The sequence below is a fragment of the Hydra vulgaris genome, chromosome 10 (genome assembly GCF_038396675.1).
Source record: "Hydra vulgaris chromosome 10, alternate assembly HydraT2T_AEP".
Classification (NCBI taxonomy): Eukaryota; Metazoa; Cnidaria; class Hydrozoa; order Anthoathecata; family Hydridae; genus Hydra; species Hydra vulgaris.
This window is the reverse complement of record NC_088929.1, coordinates 16,538,514-16,564,542: the sequence shown is the minus strand read 5'-3', so window position 1 is coordinate 16,564,542 and position 26,029 is coordinate 16,538,514. Positions and strand designations below refer to the sequence as shown.

General features: G+C 28.8%; 2 protein-coding genes across 2 annotated transcripts; one reads left to right on the top strand and one right to left on the bottom strand.

Moving 5' to 3' along the window:
* Positions 1 to 1,937: 1,937 nt before the first annotated feature.
* LOC136086168 (uncharacterized) lies at positions 1,938 to 2,285 on the bottom strand. The gene has a single exon (XM_065808448.1). It carries the CDS (start codon positions 2,283 to 2,285, stop codon positions 1,938 to 1,940), a length of 348 nt encoding a protein of 115 aa, XP_065664520.1.
* A 13,133-nt stretch (positions 2,286 to 15,418) lies between these two features.
* LOC100213607 (malectin-A) lies at positions 15,419 to 23,952 on the top strand. Its single transcript, XM_065807384.1, has 4 exons — positions 15,419 to 15,918; positions 19,095 to 19,274; positions 19,354 to 19,411; positions 23,640 to 23,952. The coding sequence occupies exons 1-4, from the start codon at positions 15,529 to 15,531 to the stop codon at positions 23,849 to 23,851; spliced, it is 840 nt and encodes a 279-aa protein (XP_065663456.1). The 5' UTR covers positions 15,419 to 15,528; the 3' UTR covers positions 23,852 to 23,952.
* Positions 23,953 to 26,029: the final 2,077 nt, after the last annotated feature.

Below are 26,029 nucleotides of genomic sequence, written 5' to 3'. Positions count from 1 at the left end.
GTTGGTCCAGTAATTTGAGACTTGAAATACATTGTTCAATATGTATATTATCAATATAAATTTGGTGTATTATCCGCGGATGACCGCCTAGTCTCTAATAATAACTTTTACTAGTTAAATAATGTACACATTACTTAACTAGTAAAATTATTTATTGGTTATAACCAAATTTTATATCGCGAAAACATTAAATGCATTTTATTCTAAATGGTAACGTAATAATTAGGCCTTTGTTAGACTAGATTAATGTTAAACACATTTTAATACTTCAAGTAGTAAAACAAAGAAAAGAAAATTGGCGTCATTAGTTGCATTATCTTTTCATCTTTAGAACTATTGTTTGCATCAGGTTGTAGTGTGCGCCAAGATGGTAAAGAAAAATAAGCTAAAGTTGTTTTACAACTATCAGAATACATGATAATTTAGTTTAAAAAATAACTTAAAACCAAAACTTTGGTATTATTCTATACACAAAAGGTTTGGGGTTTTTTTTATATGGATTATTTAGTAGTTTATTAATATATAAAATAGCCCTGGAACTGCATAAAAACATTTAAAATTAGTAATCGGGTATGAGTTTAATTTCTAAATGCATAACATAATTTTCAATCAGACTGCCGTATTAATATTAGACTACTTTATAACTTTAATGTTTTAAGAAAGTCACTTAAGCTAGTAACTATGCATAACAAACCGTTCTACTTAAAAAATCTATGGTACCACTATATTTGTAGTATAAAAAATATTTAGTATCCATAGCAACAAAAAATTAAAATTAGAGTCACCATTAAAACCGCAATCCTCAAATTAATAAACAGTTCAAAAACGGTCCTTATACTATGTCTTTTTTATATAATTTATTAGTTTTGTCCAGTAAAAGTTAATTCTGGCTCACTGTGGCCCGCTTTCAATAAACAAGTTAAACATAGCATTCTTGAGCTATTTTGATTTTCAATTGGTTTGTTTTATTGATCGTTTTTTTTTTTGATGTTTTTTTGTGATGTTGATGCTATTTTGTATTTTTGTATTGAGTTCTGAGACAGACACATTTTAATATTGGATTTTAATTGTCTTTATAACCCTTTGTAATAGATTGTATTATAGATTTTTAAACGGCTTTTTAACTTTTTTAGTAAATTTTGCTAATGATAACAAATGTACATATGATGAAACTTGTCTAATTAACATTTTAAAAGTGTTGTTAATTTTATACAATATATATATATATATATATATATATATATATATAGAGAGAGAGAGAGAGAGAGAGAGAGAGAGAGAGAGAGAGAGAGAGAGAGAGAGAATGTTGTTAACTTTATACACATATATATACAGTACTGTGCAAAAGAAAGTAGCACCTAAGAGAATTTTAATATATTTAAGATAAAATGTCAAACAAAATGAAACTAAAACAAAAATATAGGTACAAACATATTTTTTATTAAATTGTGTAATATGATGCGAGTTTATTAAAAACATTTAAATTTATAACTATACATATAGACTTATTAGTATTTAGTGTGACCACCTTTATATACAATAACATCTTGGAGTCTTTTACTTATACTTTTATACAGATTTTCAATAAATGTGATGGGGATATTATACCATTCTTCTTTTAGAACATTCCAAAGCTCATTTACATTCTTTGGCAACCTCTCCATCTTTTTTCTGTCTAAATAGTCCCAAACATGTTCGATTATATTCAAACCAGGGCTCTGAGGAGGCCACCATGTTTGATAGTTGATGCTAGACATGGCTCCTTCAATGCCTCTCCTTTTCTTCGTCTAACATACTGACGTCTATTCATCCCAAATATTTGCAATTTAGACTCGTCTGTAAATAAAACCTTGTCCCATTGATTTTTCTGCTACACTTTGTGCTCTCTGGCAAACTTTAATCTTTTTTCTTTATTACCTTTGCGTAGTAAAGGTTTTTTAATAGCTACACAGCCTTTTAATCCAGATTTTATTAAAGATTGTCGCAGTAGATGCATGTACTAAAGTTCCACTAGCTCTTTTAAGATCTTGAGCGAGTTCTGCGCTTACTGTCTTGCGAATTCGTAGCGCTGTTATTTTTAAAAACTGTTCATCACGTAGGCTTAACTTCTCGGGACGACCAGACTTCTTTTTATCCACTACATCACCAGTTTTATTATATTTTTGAACTATTTTTTGAACTGAGGCTCGCGAACAATTCACACGTGTGGCTATTTTAACTTGACTATAGCCCTCTTTATGTAAAACAATGATGCCCATTCTGTTATTTATTGATATCTTTGACATTTTATTAGTACTGAAATTATATTATTAACGAAATCATCAACTAAAATAAATAAATATAGCTTTATTTAAAACAATTTCTTAGTTTAATTTAATAAAAATTTATTATTATTTACTTATATGTACATTTTTAAAAAAATTTCATAGGTGCTACTATCTTTTGCAAAGAACTGTGTATATATATATATATATATATATATATATATATATATATATACATATATACATACATACATACATATATATATATATATATATATACATATATATATATATATATATATATATATATATATATATATATATATATATATATATATATATATATATATATAGGGCCGCTGCGTAGGGACGGAGTTACTGGGTACTTTTGACTTCGGCGCAGGATCAGAAGGGGCGCACAAATGACAATTTTTTTTTATTTTTATAAAGTAGATACACAGGCTTCAATCAAAAACTCTTTATAGTCCTAATTTTAAAATGTAAGTTTCAAATGTATTGTTGACTCAACCAAGGAGGTTTAATAAACAGGAAATGCCGTAGTATATACTTTATATAAAACGCGCTAAAGCCGGTTTTGAAAGTCAGCCGCCACCTTGGTTAACCCAAAACATTGTAATGTTTTGCGCGGAACTTCGTATTTTTAGTAAAAAACTTTCCTGAAATCCAGTAAAAACATTGATGTAAATGATTGAATAATTTGCCAGTTGTTTCTAAAGTTGTCTTATACTACAAAGAATTGTTTGCTAACTGATTATCTGGTTCATTCCAAAATATTGGAATACTGAAGTAGACATTCAGATAGTAAACATACTATATTTTACATTGTGTGAACATCTTATGGAATAAAGAAAAATGTTTGTCAGATTTTTATTAAATGTCAACAAAATTAAATGCAAACATACATAAAAACAAAAATATTGAATATACATATCTATCTTTCAATCTCTTTCTTGTTATGTATATAATATATGTATAACAAAAGAGAGATTGAAAGATAGATATATATATTTATTATATTTGTTTTAATTATGTTTACATTTGGTAACTAAATGTATTATAATATATACATATATGTATATATATATTATATATATATATATATATACATATATATTATTCCTGATAAGCCTGATCATATATGTATATATATATTATATATATATATATATATATATATATATATATATATATATATATATATATATATATATATATATATATATATATATATATATATATTATTCCTGATAAGCCTGATCATATATGTATATATATTATATATATATATATATAATTCCTGATAAAGTGTTTTTACTAATTTATTATTGCTTTGTTCTTTAAGAACATTGAGCACTCTATTTGCAGAATACACTTACATAATATATATATATATATATATATATATATATATATATATATATATATATATATATATATATATATATATATATATATATATATATGTATATATATATATATATATATATACATATATATATATATATATATATATATATATATATATATATATATATATATATATATATATATATATATATATATATATATATATATATATATATATATATATATACATCATAAAAATAGTTTTCATCAAGTTCAATACTGGAATTTTTCTGTTTCCTAATAACAAAATATGTCTGGTTTCAAAAAAGATTCTGGCTGTCAAAACAGAAAAAATGCGGCAAATAGGACAGCAAATGAGCAAAAAAATAAAGGTACACTCGAAGATGGTGGTATACAAGTTAAAAAAAAAGACGGGGATAGGCCTACAGTTTCCAGATTGATATCTACACATTCCTCTCAGACATGTCAAGCTTTTGAAATAGTATGTTCATTTATCTAAACATAATCTTCTTTTTCATATATCTTTTCCATTATTCTATTATTATATAAATCAAGACATTTTTGAATATTTTACTTCATTTTCTTTAGGATAGCTTTGCAAATGAGCCTTATGAAATTTTGTCTCAGAAGAACTCAGAAAAACCTCTTACTCTTTTAAGTAGCACGTCGGCAATGTCAGCAACAAGAGTTAAAAATGAAAACAATATTTTGGTAAATTTTGCTTTGCAAAGATTCTTTTAATTATCTTTGTGAACATGGTCGACGACCCGGCGTCGTTGGCCCTGGTGAACTTGTGAAAATAATATACTTATTAAAATCTTTATTTAGAATAATAGTATAAAAATAAGATGGGTTCGGCAAATACTACAAACGATCCTGCTTTGTGGGCTGAAAATATGTCCAGAGTAGAACACGATGCAGTTGTTCCCAGGGGCTTCCTGAAAATCCTTTATCTTTTCCGAGAGACTCGAGCAAGATTAAGGTTCCTGAATCAGTTTTCCACGAAATAACTCGTAATAAGGAGAAAATAAACAGAGATTGGCTTTTTTGGAGCGCAACTTCTAAAGTATTTCTTTGCTTTCCGTACTCACTTTTCGGAAGCAAATAAGCCTGCGGGGCTGGTAATCATTCACATCTTCTACGTTGGAATGGTCGCATCAATGGAAACTGGAGAAAGCTAGTTGACAAAGCAAAAAGCCAACAAAACAATCCTCGCCATTGAGACTTTTTTATTAAGTGAAAAACAGTGCTGGAAAGCTTGGGAAATCAGTGTGGGATTGATTCAAGTTTAGAAAAATTGATGAGAATTGAGGCAGCAAGATGGCGTGAAATTTTAAAGTGCATCTTAGATGTAATTCTCTTTTTAGCATCACGCAAGCTTAGCTTAAGGTGGTAGTATAGTAATTAAAATTGAAAAATTCGAAATCTTATCTTGCTTTATAATAAAAAAATCAGTATATACCTCTGAAATTGCTTTTAAATTGTTCAATATCAATTTTTATCCATAGCAACGCTTTATTTACCAGGTTGCTACGGGTTTTTGCAATCAAAGTTATATAAAATAAGCGATAAAAACAGTTTCATGCTAAACTTTTATAATGAAAATTGTTATTCAGCAGTTACTTCTTGTTTATTGACTCGATTTATACGCGAATGAACACGCTTTATTGCTATTTTATGCTCTTTATAAGTTCACCAATATAGTCCAAATAAGTCACCAATAAGTCTATAGTGTAGTATACATCAGTCAATTTTTAAAATATCTTATTTTAATAAAAGTGTAATGGGTCGAACGAAAAGAAAACAATCTTCTAAAAAAGTATACCAAAATAAGAAAAGAAAGTTTTATGGAAACAGACATACAAATGTCTGCAAAACTAATGAAACCGTAGCCATACCTTTAGTTGAAAACATACCATGTTCCTCATCCTACAAGAAGTTGTTCAACAAAGAAGTTGTAAATGAACCTCAACAGATAAATGAAGACTTTAACTTTATTATGAACTTTGGTTTACTTAAAAAAGCAATAATGGTCCTTAAATGCCCAGAATGTAACAAGTTAGTAAATTTGCAGTTTGATTCTTCAAAAAAATATGGCCTAAGTATTGGACTAAAAATATGTTGCAGTGGTTGTGAATGGGAAACGATTTTTTTTTCATCTGCTAAAATGGATAAAAAAATTAATTGTGTTGGACGAAAACGCTTTGACATAAACACTCGTACAGTAAATTCACACATCATGAAGAATATAATGATTTTCACTCCTTACATTATAAAAAGTGCAAAATCAGTCATACCGGTTCAGCCTCCTCTATGGAATCAAGTGGTACAATAAAAATATTTTTGCGTTCTGAAAAAAAAAATAATTTGAGATATACAACGTTTCTAGGAGATGGAGATAGCAGTTCATATGTTAATGTCGTTTCTGCAAAACCTTATGGAGATTTTGAAATAAAAAAAGCAGAGTGCATTGGGCATATTCAAAAACGTGTTGGTACTAGATTAAGAAACTTAAAAAAACAAAATAAAGAAACTTTATGTGGTGGCAAAAAGTTAGGAGGAGCAGGTCGCTTAACAGAACATGTTATAAATACATTGCAAAATTATTATGGTAAGGCAATAAGGCAAAACGTTGGAAATTTATATGGAATGAAAAAGAGTGTTGCAGCTGTACTTTTTCACTGTTCTGAAAGTTGTGATGGCGAAACGCGTCATCAGTTTTGTTTGCGTACCAAAGAATTTTGGTGCAAATTCCAGTCTGACAAACTGACTGGCAAAATTTCATATAAAGAAAATATTTGTATTCCCGCTGCTGTCTGCAACACCATCAAACCAATATTTATAGACCTTGGTTCCGATAAACTTCTTGAAAAATGTTTGCATGGAAAAACGCAGAATCCCAATGAGTCTTTAAACCAGTTGATATGGAAGCGATGCCCAAAAGATATATTTATTGAAAGAACTGCTCTAAGTGTAGGAGTAGCCTCAGCTGTACTAAATTTTAATGAAGGGCAGCAGTTCTTAAATAAGTTGTTTAATGAGCTTGGAATGGAATTCGGTGTAAATGCGCAAAATTACTGTTTACGTAAAGACAATAAACGAATCATTAAAGCAGAAAAACAATGTAGTACTAAAGCAAAATCAAGAAGAAAAAGTTAAGAGCAATAAAAAAAGGTTTTTGTGACCAAAATAAAGAACTGGAAGGTGTAACTTATAAAAGTGGTGAATTTTGAACTATTTTATTCTTCTTTTTTTTTTTAATTGCGTTTTTCTCAAAATCATGTATTTGGGGTTTGCGACGTGGATTTTTTAAAAAACCAATTATCAGATTTACTTGAAATTTGGCACACATACTCACTACATTAGTATCTACAACATACACTAGGATAATTTTTATTGCTTCTCTCGTTCAGTAACTTTTAATCATTTTTTTTCATAAATTACCCCCAAAATCGCAAAATTTTACACAAATGCAAATATTTTTTGATTTTTTTGACCATATCAAAATCTTCTAGTCTATGTTGCAATGCCACATGTAATATATCACCAGGCAAATTTTCAATAAAAAATATATAAGGGTTCTTGAAAAATCTCTGTCGCAGTTTACCCCATTTATGGGCCTTCAGCGATAATTATGCTGAAGAAGATTTGTCATAATTTTTTTTTTTTTTTTTTTGCTTATTGATGTTATATTACACATTGTAGAATTTTTTTTTATTTGAAAAAGTTGATTTTTTTTTTTTTGCTAATTACTATACTACCACCTTAAGAGCTATATTTGTGAACGTTAATTATTATATTTATATTTATAATTAAACAGAATGTCATGATTTATATGTTAATTAAAATCGTTGTTTTAGGCTCATAAAAAATGATCGGTGATAACGGCAACTCTAGAGCTACTCGCAGAGCACAACAAGACCCTTCAGTTACATCTAGAAGAGGTTTCTTACTGCCAACAAGAAGGCAAATAATTGCTACATATTATTTGGGCTGGAGTTCTCAAAATGAAATTTATAAAAGAGTGCGGAAGAATTGTCCGTGGTGCCATTATTATAGAGTTGCATATGGCAATTTACTTTTCACTTTTTGTCGACGGAACGCCTGACGTCTCTCATACTGAGCAAATTGCATTTGTTCTCCGTTTTGTCTACTATGGTATTGATAAAAGATGGGTAGTTAAGGAGCGCTTTCTTGGGGTCAAAAATCTCGAAAAAAAGAAAGGTGTGGATATTGCCAAGCTAATTATGGATGTCTTGGATCAAAATGACATCGATCTGAAGAACTGTCGAGGTCAAGGATACGGCAACGGTCCCAACATGCCTGTTGTGTACAAAGAAGTACAAGCGATCATTCTTCAGAAAAATCCTCAAGCTTTCTAGATGCAATGTAGCGCTCATAACCTTAACCTAGCTTGTGTTTATTCCCTTGAATCTTCTGTTGAAATGAAGAACTATTTTGGCCGGATTCAGTTACTCTAGAATTTTTTTAGTGGAAGCCCTATACGATGGAAAATCTTAACCAAGATAACTGGTTTGTCTCTTCATCAAACCTCACAAACCTGATGGAGTAGACGCGTTGAGGCTGTGAAGCCGTTGGTTAAGCGACCCAGAGCAAATCTTTCTTTCTTTGCAGAAACTTCGGGACCTTGATTTAATTGCTGATCTATTGAATGACTTAAAATCTTTGGAGAAATGGATTCAGTCATTTGAGTTTATCATCATGACAACCTCCTGGTTCAAAGCGCTTCAAGCAATAAACTATTTCAGCGTGTCATTTCAATCAGAAAGTATTACTTTGATGGTGAGATGAAGCTTGTGAGGATTCTTATTGAGGATCTTATTAAATTTAAATCTTCTTGGCCCGAATTAATTAATAAAGTACATTTGGTTGCCTCCGGTCTAGCTAGTTATAGATTTCAGTCAAAACTAGTTCAAAAAAGGACAAGGAAGAGGAAAACCTTTTAGAAAGAAGCAAGGAAAGAAGGTTATTTCTACGAAAACGATGAAAAGCAGTTTGAGATGAACGTATTCAACACCACTCTCGATACTTTAATTCAATAAATAAGTGACAGATTTTAAGCAGCATAAATAGACAATAAACAGTTTCTTGTTCCTGTGGCTCTCAGAATCTAATAGTAGGTCAAGTGAAGAAAAAGAAATTGAACCACCTATGCTAGATGAAAAATATAAAACATTGGCGCAAATCTATGTGAACGATGTAGATGAATCTTATTTTAGAGGTCCGTCGTATGGATACTTTAAAGCGCGCCAATCTTTTCGGTCCAAAAGAATATCTTACTTCAATAGAGCTATTAAATGGAATCTATCAAAAAGGTCTAGTCTATCTTCGAATCAAAATGTATTTTATTACGTATTTTTAACACTATTCCCGTTTCCAACGCCGAAGGAGAGCGGTCTTTCAGTAAGCTTGGTCTAGTCAAGACGACACTAAGATGTACAATGAGTCAAGACCGGCTTACCAATCTCTTAGTTATATTTATTAAATTCGATCTTGCAAAAAGTTTGTGCTGCAACGAGGTCATTGCAAATTTTGCTTTAAATAAAGCCCGGAAAGTCAAATTCTCATGAAGCATTTAAAATATCTATTACATTTAAAACATACAGTTACTCGCAATATAATAAAGTTCAGTAAATTGTCATCTTGTGCTTTTTTTTTTACTTTTATTTCAAATTTGTTTAAAAAATAAATAGAAGCCTCCTTGACTCTAGTTACCCTCTCAGCCTTTGAAAGTGAACTTAGTTTAAAAGAAAAAGACTTAGCATTTTGACAGTAGCTAAACCTTTTTGAATTAGGTCAATATGACAGCGCGCTAGGTAAATTTTGAGCCCAGGTGTCATATAGGGTCGCGGCGGGCCTGTATATATATATATACATATATATATATATATATATATATATATATATATATATATATATATATATATATATATATATATATATATATATATATATATATATACATATATATATATATATTTATGTATATATATATATGTATATATATATGTATATATATATATATATATATATATATATATATATATATATATATATATATATATATATATATATATATATGTAATATAAGGTGCCATATATATAGATATAGATAAATATAAGATGCCGATTGTGGAATGCCATTTTTATTTTATTAAAAATATCATGAAAGAAGAAAACAATAAAACATAGCATTATCAACACGTAATATTGAAAGTATCCTTTATAATATTATTTTTTTGTTTATAAGATTTTGAAGCTTAAAAGAGTTGCTGTTATTACTGTGATTAAAAAATTACCGAGTTCATTTCTGCATTTTTGGTCTGCTAATGTAGAATAATTAAATTACGGATTACGCGGTTGGATGAACAAAAAAAAATCTCTAATGCCGTTTGCCATACCCATGATATGGAGGAGGCCGAGAGATCATCATGCAGATTGTTATTTTTATTGTGTCAACTTGACTGGGCTTTCTGCAAAGAACAAACACAATGTTGTTTATCAAGTAAAGGATTTAGCACGTAGGACAGTGAAACATTGTAAAGAATTTCTTATACCATTTCCTCCAAACGTTGGTAAAGGTTCTATTATAGATGAAATAGATGGTGCTGAAGGTGCAACTGGTGGCGTTCCCGGACCGTCAGCAGATCATGATTACATTATAAGATAGATATTTTGAGCCAAAGATTTTAACTCAAGGACAATAGAATGATCTTGTAAGAGATCTATCACTGTCTAAAGAGAAAGCAGAGCTTTTTGCATTGAGACTACAGAAGAACAATGTTCAAATGACAAAAATGTTTGTATTAGTTACTACCGAAAACGGAATATTAACTTAGCAAATTACTGTACAGTAGGCAGCATGGTATAGATGGTCTATTCACAGAATTATCTCAGACGTATGCAGCTTCTGACTGTCATCTATTTATGCATTTGTCGCAGAAAAGCCTGTAAGCAGCTTTCTTGAATAATGGAAATGTTAAGCCATCCATCTCTATTGCCCATTCTTTGCATCTAAAAAAGACAAATGACAATATGAATATACTACTTAAGGCAATCAAATACAATCAATCATCATTTACTTCTTCAATAACTGATTACCCATCAATGGCATAACTGTGGAGATCTTAAAGTTAAAGGTATGTATGAAGGATTTACAACATATTGTTGTTTCATTTGCTTGTGGAACAGCTGTGCTACAGCAAAACACTTCAGCTAACGTGAATGGAGTCTATGGTCTATAAATGTTTTAGGAACAGTGGCCTGTATGTCCCTCTAGTTGATCCGGAAAAGATCTTTGTTGTTCTTGATGTTCAAACTTAAGTATGTTCATTATTTGGTTTTAAGTCAGAACTCTAGCCACTGCGCCAGAGCTCTTTAATAAGCTTAAGTAATGGGTAAAGTTAGTTCAATTTTTACGAATTTTCTAGAAGCAATAGCAGTAAAATTAAAGGCGGGATATTCTGTTGGACCACAATTCCCAGAGCTTTTATTAGATAGTGATTTTGAAAAAGTCTTCAGTCCAATGGAATTGAAGCTTGGCTGGCCTTTAAATGGACACGGGCAAATTTTCTGGAGGATAGCAAGTCTCATACATAAAAGGACGGATTTTCGAAACTCATTGATGATTATAAAGAAATGGCTTATCGAATGTCTTTGAAAATGCAGTTCCTGCATTCCCGCCTAGACTTTTTTCCCGAAAGCATTGGTGTAGTTAGTGGTGAGCAAGGGGAAGGCTTTCACCAAGACATTAAAACTATGGAAGTTGTTTACCTTGCACTTTGTAATAAAAGCATGATGGCTGACCATTGTTAAGTATTGTATCGTGAAACTTAAGACCAAAAGTTTAAACGGAAATCGTACTCTCAACGCAAATATTAGCATGTAATATGTATATTCTTATTTTACAATAATCTTAAATGCTCTCTTTAATGTAAAATAGCTGTTTGCAGGTTATCGCGAAGTAATAAACAAGTGAATGATTTATTTTAGGGTGGGTCGACAAGCGTTTGATTCCTACCACCAGTTACGGATTCAGGGTGAGGGGGGGAGAGGCGATGGGTTATGCATCCCCCCACCATCACCACCAGAATTTTTAAGTCCTAAAGTATCTTAGAAACTTTTTTTTAAGAGTTGCAAAAGTGATACAAAGTACAAAAATATTTCAACACCATCCCTCGAGCAAAAATTCCTGGTTCCTTCACTGCTCACCACGCCGCTGGTATTACATTGATAAACTTGTTTTTCCACACAACGAGCTTGTTTGTTAATGTTAATGTTTCGGAGCTTAAGAGTTAAGAAATTATTATAACCACCTTTAAGGAGAAAAAGAAAAAAATTTACATGTATATGTAAAAAAAAAACGGAATGTGTCTATAGGTATTAGAAGGCAATTTTTCAAAATTGTTATTTGTCAGCCCACCCTAATGTATATGTTGCTTTTTCCAAATAAATGGTTTGTATAAAATATGACTTATTAAATACTTCATTTTGATATAATTATAAACATTTTCATAATGCACAAAAGCGTAAAAAAATTTAAAAATTATACTTGCTATAATAAAACTGAAACCAGAATTATATTCAGCATTGAATATACATTTAGAAAAGCTTATTTTTGTTTGTGATGATAAAAAAAGTTAAATTTTAATAACCTGTGTAATTAGTAGTATTTTGTGAAATTAACAAAAAATATATATAAACAGTGCTTTTTTTGTAGAAAAAAGGAACTCACTGTATTTCTCTTTATCTGTCAAAGATGAAGCATAAATAAGCAATTAAGTTTGTTAATAAATTCATATCTTAGGTACGCGTAAATCCGACCTTAACAGAACTGTTTTCTTCGTCCAAATTTTGTGCTTTTTTCAGTACTTTTAAGAGTGGCATGAATGTGTTTTTCTGAGTTATTTTTTTAGAAATTTGCATCAACATAGATTTCTTTTGAGTACTAGAATAGTTTAACTTTAATTCTGCACGAAAATATTTTTTGTAAAGTTTTGTTTATAATGAAATTATTTTTGCATTAGGTATGTATTGAAGGAATGCTGAGACTTTTTTCAAATATATTCAGGCATCAGCAAAAATCTTTCTTCTTGCCAAGTTTCATGAAAAAAAGCACCCCAGACACCCTACTAACTCACCCAAAATAAGTACCTATTTTTGACTTGAGTTCCGCTATTCACCTGGGTAGTTGTGGGAGGGTGTATCATAACAAACATTGGAACATTAATAATGTTTAAATGAATATTATTATATAAAATAAAATTGAATATTATATAAAAGTATATAAAATATAAAAGATATTAAAAAAAGTTCAAGTTTTCAGAAAAAAATTAAAATTTTCTTAATTATTAAATTAAGATTATATAAAGATTTAAAAAATCTAGATTTTGAATATATTAAAGGGTGTTAAAGAAGCCCTTTTAACGCCCGCATACGTCTTTTATGAATCCTTATTCACCTTTTTAAGACCTTTCTTTTGATACCAAGTTTTATGAACTTTGATAAGAATTGACAAAGTTATGACATATAAAGTTAAAAAAAACTCTAAGTTTGGTCACCGTTTCTTTAACAAATCCATACATTAAAATTTCGACATTAAAAATTCTATAACATTATGTAGAATTGTTCAATTTTTATAATTTTTCACCTTTAAAAACTTAAATAAAAGTTCTTTCTAATGATATATAACAATCTAGTATTTGATTAATCTAAAAGTTTCATGTCACATACCTATATATATATATATATATATATATATATATATATATATATATATATATATATATATATATATATATATATATATATATATATATATATATATATATATATATATATATATATATATATATATATATATATATATATATATATATATATATGTGTGTGTGTGTGTGTGTGTGTGTGTGTGTGTGTGTGTGTATCCGTTGTTAGGCTCCCTAACAAATAATACACAAAGAGTCAAGATCAAATAAAAAGCCGTTTCCAATGTAAAAAGTTTTTTGTATTTTTTCAAACAATGATAAGTGTTTTTTTTTCGAGTGTGGGCTAAGTGGGGTGAGGGGTCACGGCGCTGTATATAAGATATAAGTTAAACAAAACTATAAACTTCTATAACAAATCCTAAAGTTTTTTTCCAATTTTTGTTGGACCATCTTGTCTCCTTTTCTTGCTCTTAGTGTCTACAGCTCAATGCCTTACCCTAAGTAACCAAGAATCGACGTACTTTAACGGGTCAAAGCTTATTTGCGGTGGTCCCAATAATTTGATGAACAACAATGTTCAAACTGTTTTGGTCATCTATGTATCCATTGTTGGTATGATGATCAGATTCATCTGTGAAAGTACTCGTTCACATTAATTTGAGGACATAGGTATAGTACGTAGAGCGTGTACCAAATGAATCAAATTTTCAAAATATTTTTATTTTACAAGGTATCCAAAGAATCCACGAATCATTTCTCTTTCATTTAATGATACTCTTATTGCCAGATTTCTTATTTTAGTTTCACAAAATGTCATCTGAGTATTAATGTTTTTTGCCATTGTTTTTGGTCTAAGATGCGAGCCTATTGAGCAAATTCAATATCTTTGTCAGCAAGCAACCTTTTCTCAATTGACTCTAATAAGTTTTATTTAAAAGGCGTTCAGATCAATAGCCGAATCATTTTTGGAATTTTTATTGTGGAGTAAAATTCCATGAAAATGGAGATTCTGTACAGAAACTAAGCAAACTTGTTATAGAAACTTAGCGCTTCTTCAAAACGATTCACCAGCTTCAAAATGATTCATGCACTATCAGTGTCGATATCTGGCGTATAGTGGTTGACTCATCATTTATTAACAAAACTTTGCTCTTTGATTTTATGACTTCTGCAATAATTTTTTTCCTCATTTTGTTACCTATGTAACTGACTTCAAATCAGTCATGAAACAGTAATGCTTTGTCAGTGTGTTCATGATACCATAATAATTCATTGCCTGCATTGATTTTTGATTAGCAAGTTAAAAAATTTGAAATAAAATTTAAAATAATAAGTTCATAAATTTGTTATCTGGTCACGTGACCGGGGCAAGATGACTTATTTTGCAAATTTTGCCTCCAATTTTAAAAAAATTTGAAAAATACTTACTGCTCTAACTAAAGTAACACAAAATAAACATGCTCCACAAAAAATATTTTTAAAAAAGTTTCACCTGAAGGACACCATTCATTTTGAATAACCGGAAGCACGGTATTTTTTTATTAGCGCAAAAAGTAAACTTATGCACATAAAATTAGGTTAATAATATTTTAAAAAACCAATTGGCGTTTTAAAATACAAGATGGAAATACAGTTTTGTTTTCACCCATTTTTAAGTTTTTTTGTTGAGTTGTTTTATGGAAAATCACCCCATTCGCAATCTTACCCCGTGTTCCCCTATATATATATATATATATATATATATATATATATATATATATATATATATATATATATATATATATATATATATATATATATATATTTTGCTAATTACACAGAATACTACTAATTACACAGTTTAACAAAATTTAACTTTTTTTTCTCAACACATAAATCCCATATATATTCAACACATACATAATATATTGACAACCCCTAATAAATATTTCAGAGCACTTCGCCACTTAATTGATTTTTAATTGTTTTGGATATATTTAATACGGCGTCTATCTCTGGCGTAAACCAGTTCTTTATTGATATCAATAAAACATTTTAAAAACGATTTACAGATAAAGTAATACTTTTTAAGTATTTAAATAAATATCTTACTGCGCTTCACCGCTCGGTTGCATTTTTGCTAGTGTTAGAAAATTAAGATATTGAAAATGGCGTCTCTACTGCACATAATGGCAGTCTTTCAACAACGCTTTTCTTTCCATTTATCAATAGCTTTTTGTTATATTTTTCTGACTTGGTTTAGTGTTTCATATGTTAATTGTATTGGGGAAGTTGTATATGCAGTTAATTGTGGCGGATCGGCGCATACTGATTTAAATGGGGTTCATTACCAATCAGATAAGCTGTCATTTGGAACGCCATCAGATTATGGCAAAAACTTACAAATAGGTAGAGTAGCTCCAGCTGATCAAATTTTATATCAGACTGAGAGGTATCATACTGCAGATTTCGGTTATAGCATACCAATTAAAGACGAAGGAGACTTTGTTTTAGTTTTAAAGTTTTGTGAAGTTTACTTCCGTGGTTCAAAGCTAAAGGTTTCTTTATGCGTTTTATTATGTATTAATTTATTCATTATTTTAAGAATTTTTTTTTTTTTAATATTTGCCTATCAAATTTATAAACTTAATACGTATAGATATTGTCATTAAAAACTGTTGTTCTTGCTAATAATCTGAATTTTTCAAGATTTCATTTTAGTATTAAAGTCATTGAATTTAATACTAAAATGAATTTACAAATTTTGAATTGTAAGTTTTATTGATTCTAGTAATTTATTATATTTATAAATAATTTTAATTTCCGTTTTCACTAATTAAATAAATTAAACACTATAAAACAATTATTAGTTATAACATTACGTGCTTTAATTCTATATATATACATATATATATATATATATATATATATATATATATATATATATATATATATATATATATATATATATATATATATACTAGACAATTTAAATGGTATTTGCATTCAAACAAAACCTTAAAAATTATATTTACATTCGTACAATACATTTAAAAGCATGAATCGAATTCTTTTTTCTTTTATATATTATATAATCGATTCTTTTTTCTTTTATATATTATATAATCAGATTCTTTTTTCTTTTATATATATTCTTATATTAAAATATTACTAAGAAAATATTAAATAGTACTAGTAAGTGACCGGGGCCCCAGCCCCATCTAAAAATGAGACTTTTTGCAAACTTGGCCCTTACAAAATTATAAGATTTAGCAGAGGTTGATAGCCGGGGCTAGAAAAAAATGTATAATACTTTTTGTATTTTTTATTTTATATTTACATTTACTATTTGTTGCATACTGGCATAAATTTATATATTTTTAAACTCTTTACTTACATCAAGATTGCAAGCAACCACTATTAAGTTATGAGTTACTTTAAAATAAAGGACAGTTTAAAATACTAGAAAATGGTTAACTGAAGACTTTAAAAGTTGCAGGATGTATTTAAAATGAAAACACAAAGACGGGGAAGAGTTAAAAGGCTTTTTTAATGTCCAAGAACAAAAAACTGAATTAATAAAAGTTTTTATAGCATGAAGGGACAGATACAGTAAAAGGGTGCAAGTTGTTGAATAAGAAGCCAAGTAAGAATGAGTTTTGATTTATCGTAATAGTAATGATAGCTTGTTTGAACATTAACCATGATAGTATTTGTAGAAAAAAGAAAGAAATGCAATCTTACAACAATGGGAGAGTGGTTCAAGCTTGGCAGATAAAGCAGGTCTATGTACATTTACAATGTGCTTTTAGATTTTGTCTGAGAGTAAGAGGGTTTTTATTCGTCAATATAGGAATGCCAACAATATTGCAATATTTTTTTCCAGTAAATAAATCAGTTTTGTTGCCTTAAAAAATTTAAATCCACAAGCCACTGCAAACCTTAGGCTGTTACAGAAGAGAGATCAGATTATAAATCGACGCTTGTTCTAAGCAATCAAAAAGTGAAGATTTTTTGTCAAGACAAGAGTATAAAGTTGAGTCCATAGCTATTAGAGGTACTTTAGATGTAAAATTTTCATGAAGATTGTTATTGTAGATAAGAAACATTACAGGAGCAAAGATAGAACTTTGTGGTACCCTTAAAGTTACTCGAAATAAAGGGAAGTGTAGGCCTTCAAGAATAACTTTAATTCCACAGTTAGAAAGATAAAGTTTATTAATCTCAAAAATTTTATATAAAGAAACTAATAGCAGAGTAAAGAATAATCGTAGGATAGTTGGAAAGGTAAAAATGTTTTCTAGAGTTTTAAAAAATTGGAACCACTTATTTAGCACTTTTTAAAGGTTTAGCAAAAATTGAAGAGAATTCTGGTGAACACTTTTTTAAAAATATGATTGAAATTTTGTCTGGAGCACAAACTGTAGAGGTGTTCAATTGAGAATTAACTTATGAATTCAACTGGCTATTCAACAGATAGATTCGACAATCGTGTATATAATTGCAAGAAAATACACAAAAATAACTATGGAGCTATTCTTTCAGCTTTTTGTTATTCTCGAACTAAAAAATGAAAATAATTTGACATGTTTTTGTTTATGAAGATAATGAAAATTATCTTCATAAACAAAAACATGATACCTTGAACTAATACTTCCTTTTATAATAACATAACAATGGTAACTCATTTTAAAAAACTGCAATTAAATAATTCTATTATATAACTTTTTAAATTGATCAAAAATCGGGATAATAATATTTGCAATAGTGCTACTGATGATTAATACTGAAAGGCCTCTAGTACTATATAATATTTTTTTTTAGTAATATTTTAATACAAGAAACATTAAAAAAAAAATTAATTAATTTTTTGAATATTGCTGCTTTGCTTGACTTCTTTTTCCTTTAACATTTAATTGTTTAGTATTAAATTGCTTGCTATAAATATATATATATATATATATATATATATGTTGAAGGGCATTTGATATAGATAACAAATTGTTACTAGTATTTCCTACTTATATAGCTGCTGAGGGCTTCTGTACATACATCTATTATTTTATAGCCAGCTATTGCAATCTTTTCTTTTATTGTTCTTGGTTTTTTTCTTTTTCTGAAAATTTGGTATGCTGTAAAAGTAGGAAAAACTAGTAACAATTTGTTATCTATATATGCTATATATATACATTGTAGTGTGTATATATATAACATTTATAGGTTGTTTTTAGTTTTTCCCATGAGACCAAAAAAAGTTTAAAAACCCTTAGTGGATGTAGCGGCACTCTTTGAATGTTCTAACTATTTGTCAGTTGATATAGCTGCACTCCTTTTATGTTCTGCCTATTTGTCAGTCAGTATATGTACACTCCTAGCATGTTCTACCTATTTGTTAGTCGATGTATTTGCACTCCTCTGCAATAGTGACTAAATAAATTAGTCAATAAACAAAAGTGAAAACAAATAAATCGAATAATAAAAACAGTAAAAAAATAAAGTTAAAAATATTCTAAAAGTTTTTTATTTTTATTAAAAAAAAAAAAACAGAAAAAAATACCATTCTAGTCTATTCATCTGTGTTTTTGCGGTTTTTAAAAACTATAAAATTTTATAATTTTCTCAATTAATTTAATTGTTTTTACATAAAGTTTACTTTTTTTCATCTTTAAACACAAAGTGTTGTTAAGAGCAGTTTCTTTACCACAGACATTAAACTTTTATTATTTGATTTCAGGTGTTTGATGTTCGGTTAAACCATAATTTAGTGGTAGTTAAAGATTTAGACATATATGATCAAGTTGGATATGGTATTGCTCATGACGAATACATCCCTTTTAAAATACAAAATGGTCAACTCAAAGTTGGATCTAAATCTACACCTTTTACTGGACATCTTTTTGTAGAATTTATTAAGGTAAATTGTAATAAAAAATTTTGAGTTATTTGTCTGTTTCTTTTTATAATTTATTAAAATATGTTGTTTTACATTTTAGTCATATTACGACAACCCAAAGATTAATGCATTAGTAGTATTTAAAGGTAATGTTGAAGGTAAGTCAATCTTTTTTAAGTTATAAATAAAAAATTTAAACTAAAATTTGAATTACAAATTGCAATTATAGTTAACATTCTTATAATATATATAATTAATAATATAGTTATAACAAGTGATGCGTAAGTTATCAGACAAATCCAAATTTCATTATTTGAGCATAATAATTAGTTTTTGTGGTTTTATGCGTAGGCATAAACGTTCTATAAAATATAAACTTTATTATTTGAAACACAATTATTTAAAATGAGGTTAAATGCAGCTGAACGAGAATCTTTTCGAAAGCGACTAAAAATGTTTTTTGTAAATAAACCTATTATAAAAAAAAATAAAATCGTAAATCATTTTGAAAAGGAAGGATTTGCTCAAAGTACAATATATGATAACCTAAAAAGACTTGAAGCTGTTCAATCGTGTTCTGATAGAAAGCACCCTGGTCGTCCGACATCCTGGACTAGAGAAAAGAAAGCCGAATTAACCAGACTTGTCAACAATCGAAAAGGGGTCAGCCAGAGAAAAATAGGTATTAAATTCAGTGTAAATCAATCGAAAATTGGTCTTCAGTTAAAAAAAATGAATATTAAATATAGAAAACGTGAAAAGACTCCAAAATACATTATAGAACAACAAATAAAGGCAAAGAAAAGAAGCAGGAAACTAGTTAACCAACTCTATAATACAAAATCGCTTCTAGTCATCGATGACGAAAAATACATTTTTTTTGCAGGGGACAACATGCCTGGAAATTCTAGATACTACACAAACAACAAAAAGACATGCCCAGAAAGTGTTCGTTTTTATAGGAAAAGAGAAATTTCCAAAAAAATTATTAATATGGATAGCCATATCTGACCGTGGTATGTCCGAGCCATTGTTTCGCACTTCCAAGCTGTAGCGATCAATTCATCAATCTATATTAATGAATGTTTAGAAAAACGAATTCTTCCATTTATTCACAAGTATCATGGAGACTTTAACTATTTATTTTGGCCAGATATAACAAGTTCTCATTATTCTAAAGATTCTCTAAATTGGATGGACCAATATGTCTATTACGTTGATAATCCCCCAAATGTGCCTCAAGCACGAGCAATTGAAAATTTTGGGGGACATTTGGCACAGAAGGTTTACGAGGGAGATTGGCAAGCTTCAACAGAGCAAGTTTTGATTGATCGCATTAAACTAAAACTACAAAAATTGATTTAAACTTTTTACAGTCGCATATGAAAGGCGTCAGAGCAAAATTGAGATCAATTGCAGATGGTGGTGTTTTTTCATATAAAAATAATATATTTTTATTAAAAGATAAATGCTTTATTTAAAAAAAATATAATAGTAGTTTGTTTTTTTATTTATAAATAAGTTATTGATGTTTTTATTTTGTCCGATAACTTCCGCATCACCCATTATTATAGTTAATTATAGTTAGCATACTTGCATTCATACATACATACATAAATACATACATACATACATACATACATACATACATACATACATACATACATACATACATATATACATACATACATACATACATACATACATACTTATTAACATTGTCTATAGTTAGCATACATACATATAGGGTGCGGAGAAAGTTTTGTCCCACTTTTTAAGGTAACCAATTGATAGTAAAATCTTTTGCAAGAAAGATTAAAATTAACAACATTTTTATTTAAGTTCAAAGAACCAAAAAATTATAATAAATGTTCAAAGTTTCCACCATCAGCGTCGATGCATTTCTTCAAACGCTTTCGGAAGCTTTCCATGATGGTCTCAAGCTATTGGACGGTAATTTCATCCCAAGGTTTCTTCAGAACCAACTTCAAGGCTGTTGTGTACCTTTTGCCTGACTGTTGTGTATCTTTTGCCTGAGACCTTCTGTTCCAAGATCGACCAGATTGAGAAGTCAAGGGGGTTCAAGTCTGGGGAATTACTTGGCCAAACATCTTTGCCCCAGAATCCCGGAAAGAGTTGATTACAGAGACTGATTGTTGACGCGGCTCCATGGGCAGGGGCCCAGTCCTGTTGTAGCGTAAATCCAGCCTGACCAAAGTGATTTGAGCCCATACAGCTCCGCCACATTTTTCAGAATGCTTTGTTGATAAACTTGGGTATTAACTTTCACATTTTGATCAATGAATACGAGCAGGGTCTTTCCGGTAACACATACGCCTGCCCATACCATCACTGACTTCAGGAAATGCCTTTTGACTATCAATTTAGCCACAAAAGTGTTCTTCAAACCACACTTGAGAAGTTGACAAAGATTCTGGGAGTTGTGGATAAGTTGAATAGTAAAAATCTTCTCGTCCGTGAATAACACTTGCTTCAATCAACCACCAGCAACCAGACGCAACATTTTCTTGGCACGTAGCTTTCTGTTTGCTTTCGCTTGATCACTCAAGAAGTGGGCCCGATTGATTCGATAACTACGCAACCCAAGCTTTTTTTGGATAATTGTTCGCACACTTTTTTCATCAATTCACCAACACCAATTTTCATCAAAGTCTCCGGCCATCTTTCTCATCGAGTGCAAAAGGTTTTGGCAGATCTTACAACGTACTTTGTTGATGTTGACTGGAGTGACTGCAGTTGTCGGACGGCCGCTCCAAGGGCAGTCTATCTCATTTTCTAACTCTTTGTATCATTTTATGGCCCTGTTAACCATTCGCTTTGGATAATCCATCATAGAAACAATTTGTGGGCTGGTTTTTCCAGCTTTCAACAATTCAATGATGCTAGAAAGAGATTTCAATGAACAATTGAAATCTCTTTCTTGCATCCATTTTCCTAAAAATGGCAAATTTTATTTTTGAAATACACAGTAAATAGCAATTAAAATTGTAAGATAAAGTTTAAATTGTAAGAAATTTTCTAAATAGCAATTTAAACCAGTAAGATAAAGTAAAAGCAAATGAAATTCTCTGAGAAATACACGTGTTCAATGGTTTTTTAGAAGTAGGACAGAATTTTTTACGCACTTATTAACATTGTCTTTTTTAATTGTAAAGATAATTCTGTGACAACAAGTTAGAAAAAAATTGTTTTTTTTAATTCGCTTAAATTCATCAAGTAATCAAACATTTTTGCTAAAATTGTTTTTAAAAATGATATAAGAAATCGTGGCACATTGTGTCATATGATGTAGATGGACATATTTTTTAAATATAACCTTTAATACAGTATACAGCCACAACACTGAAAGCTATGCAGTTTGTCAAAATCAATAAAGCTTGGAAAACTTGATCTTTGAAGTAGATTGTTTTCTCTTTAAAATAAACTTTTTCAAGAAATAAATTTTATCCTCTATGTTTATTTTTTATTGAATGAGTATGAACCATATTCATAAAATTCTGTCAGCTTCAAGCTAAGAAGATCCTATTGAAATATTTTACCAGCGGTATTTTTTATGCTTGAAGTTAATCTGACTGATTTATCATTTTCTTGCACCATTTAGTAAAATATGATGAAATTTATACAGCTGAGGAAAACAGATATAGGCGAGTTGCTTATTTTGAACTAGTTCATGTTATCAACAACATAAAAAATCAACTTGTTTCTCCGCGTAGCGGCTTCGTTTGCTAAGATTCATGTTTTGAAGTTAAAGAAATGAGAGAGCCATACAAAAAAGGTAGCCTCCTCGACTGTAGTGGTTTTCTCTACCTTAGGGAGCTGAGTAACAAAAATAAATAAATAATAAAAGTGAAATTTTTATAATTTTGTAATAACTGCTTACATTTCAGTTGAGGTAAAGTTCTTGTAACGGTGTTCTGTTCATTCGTTTTATTCTTTTGTAGCATAAAAATAGGTTAGATTAGATAAGGTTACAATTTATTAGAACAGTAATACATTTTATAAAGGACGCACAGGTCCAAAAAATATTTAAGACTCAGACAACGTGCCCCACAACGATATGTATGAGAAAAGATACACAAATTCCGATTTTGACCCATTGTATTTTTATCTGTCTGTGATTTTTTAGGTTTTTAGGCGTTTTTTTAAGTATATAAGTAATATTATATGATGAGTATATAACAACTTGATAAAATAATTGGCAACCGAATTTTCGGTGGTTCGGGCGAGTACTTTGCCGAATAATCGGTATTCAGTAAAATCACTATTCGTGGCAATAATAATATCAAAATAGGGTGTTTATTAATAAAGTATTTAATAAATGATTTCGTATGTAATGAACCAGTTTTAATTCCAATTTGTTTTTAGACGTTCCTCGTTTGCAACCTTTAGAGCAGAATGAAGAAGAACAGCGGGAGGCTGAGTTCGAAGAAGAACTTCCCAAAGATAAAAAGAACCGGAAAACATCTGGACCAAAAGTAAAAGATCCATATGAGCTTGACGACGGAAGTTATTTCTATCCATTTATTATTGCTGTCGGTCTTTTCATTCCAACACTTCTTTGTCTTTGCAAACTTTAGACTATTTGCCTGAACTAGAAAAATGTATATTTATTTATTATATAGAGAAAATGGAAATTTTCTTGAAAACAAATTAGTTATAAATATAAAATTCAACTGGATATGTTTTTTGTTACTAAAAGAACCTGCTGCGTCTTGATACATATTTTTCGTTTTCGAGGCTTTTAAAAAAATGCAAAATTTAAAAAAAAATTGTTGACAGCAGTTAGAGCCAAAGATTAGATAGGTCGTTAGTTAAATTTGTTTATTAAAATGATTTTGGTTTTTAGTATATCCTTTCGGCATTTAAGATAAAATCGCGGAGAAAGTTTCTAAAAGTAGTTTTTTCAATTCGTTGTCGCCCTGTTATTGAAAATTTACGGTATTTCTATAGCTGCCATTTTTTGATATACCTTATAGGAAAAGGAAAAGTTATAACTTATAATACCCAATAATTTGTTATAAAGTAATATGACCATTTTGTCTCCGTGTTTAGTTTTCTTTAAGACTTTCTTGATATAATAGCACTCACGTTTTAGTGTTAACATTTTGCGCACGATGTGGCATTTAGATGTCTGAAGATTTCTCTTAGTTTGAACTGAACTATATTTGGCCGATTTTCAAAAGCTTTAAGAAATCTTTTTAATGCGGGGTTGTATTGATTGCTTTAAAGTAAAAATACAATTTATAATATTAGACTTTATAATTAGTAAAGATGCATTTTTAAAGTACTTAGTGACTAGTTAACTGCATCGAGAAGATCTTTTTTTAAATTCGATAGATATTATATTCCGTAAACTCGATGTTTGGTATTATCAAAGTTTTAATGATCACATCTAAACATTTTACGCTTGTAAATCTTTAAAATTGCTACTAATATTATAATATCATATTGTTAAAACTGTGTATGCATTTATGCTTATTTTGTATAACATTCAATCTTTCATATTTTTTGTATATTTTTGTATTCAATCTTATAACATATTTTCTAGCCATTATCCTATATCCTATATCTGGCCATGCATGAAATGCATGGTATTTAAAATTTAACAGTTAAACACATATAAGTGTGTGTGCGTGTGTTTATACACACACGCACACACACACACATTTAAAAAGTTTTGAGAAAGTATATATTAATCATTTATAAAAGTCTTTGTATAAAGTTAGGAAAAAAAGTTTTTTAATAAAAGTAAAAAATATTTTATTTAGTAACAAAATGTAAACTTCAGATAAATTAATTAAGAAACAAAATTTTCTATATATATATATATATATATATATATATATATATATATATATATATATATATATATATATATATATATATATATATATATATATATATATATATATATATATATATATATATATATATATATATATATATATATATATATATATATATATATATATATGTATTAGGTATGCCTAAATACGCGTTTTACGGATCCGAGTTTTGTGCTATAAATCTGTTCCACATTTTTAAGAGTTCGCGTTAATAATATCGCGTATTATTAACGCGAACTCTTAAATCGCGTATTTTTTTTTTCTGTCTCTCTTTTTTTTTCTGTTTAACATAAAATAAGATTTACATTTTAATTTTCAAAATATAGTTCAAAATTATAAGTAGGTAACAAAATTCAAAAAGACTTTTAAAGCAGATTGGGACTCTAAGAAAATAAGGATAACGTTGCATCATCACAATCTTTTTATAAAGCCCCTTTAAAAATCCATTCAAGCAAAACTAAAGGAACAAAAAATAAAATGAAAAAATTATAAGATTTTTTTTTTTTTTTTTTGTTCTTTTATTTCTTCACAATAACTATTACAATAAAATAAATGAAAGAAAATGCATATAAATAAAAAATTACAAATTTTGTTACATATAACATAAGAACGCGGAGAATTGCAGAAGATCAGTTAAAACAATTTCATAATGTGTATAAAATGAAGTCAAATAGAGTTTATAAAACGAAAGTTAGAAGTAAAATTTGACGTTTTATATAAATACTTAAAATCAAGACTTGATAGGTATAAAATGTATAAATTAAATTAAAATGATACACAAAAATAAAATTAATAAGACAAAATTTAAATATACAAGTATATAATTAAATAAATATTTTTTATATAAGAATTCGTAAAAACATAAATATATCAAAACAACTAAATTTAAAAATATAAAAGTATGTTTTC

Bases quoted from the DNA above. Each gene is read 5' to 3' on its own strand.
- LOC136086168 (XM_065808448.1), bottom strand. From the start codon at position 2,285: ATGTCAAAGATATCAATAAATAACAGAATGGGCATCATTGTTTTACAT.
- LOC100213607 (XM_065807384.1), top strand. From the start codon at position 15,529: ATGGCGTCTCTACTGCACATAATGGCAGTCTTTCAACAACGCTTTTCT. The intron at 15,919-19,094 runs GTTTCTTTATGC...ATTTGATTTCAG, and splicing joins TCCGTGGTTCAAAGCTAAAG to GTGTTTGATGTTCGGTTAAA. The intron at 19,412-23,639 runs GTAAGTCAATCT...ATTTGTTTTTAG, and splicing joins ATTTAAAGGTAATGTTGAAG to ACGTTCCTCGTTTGCAACCT.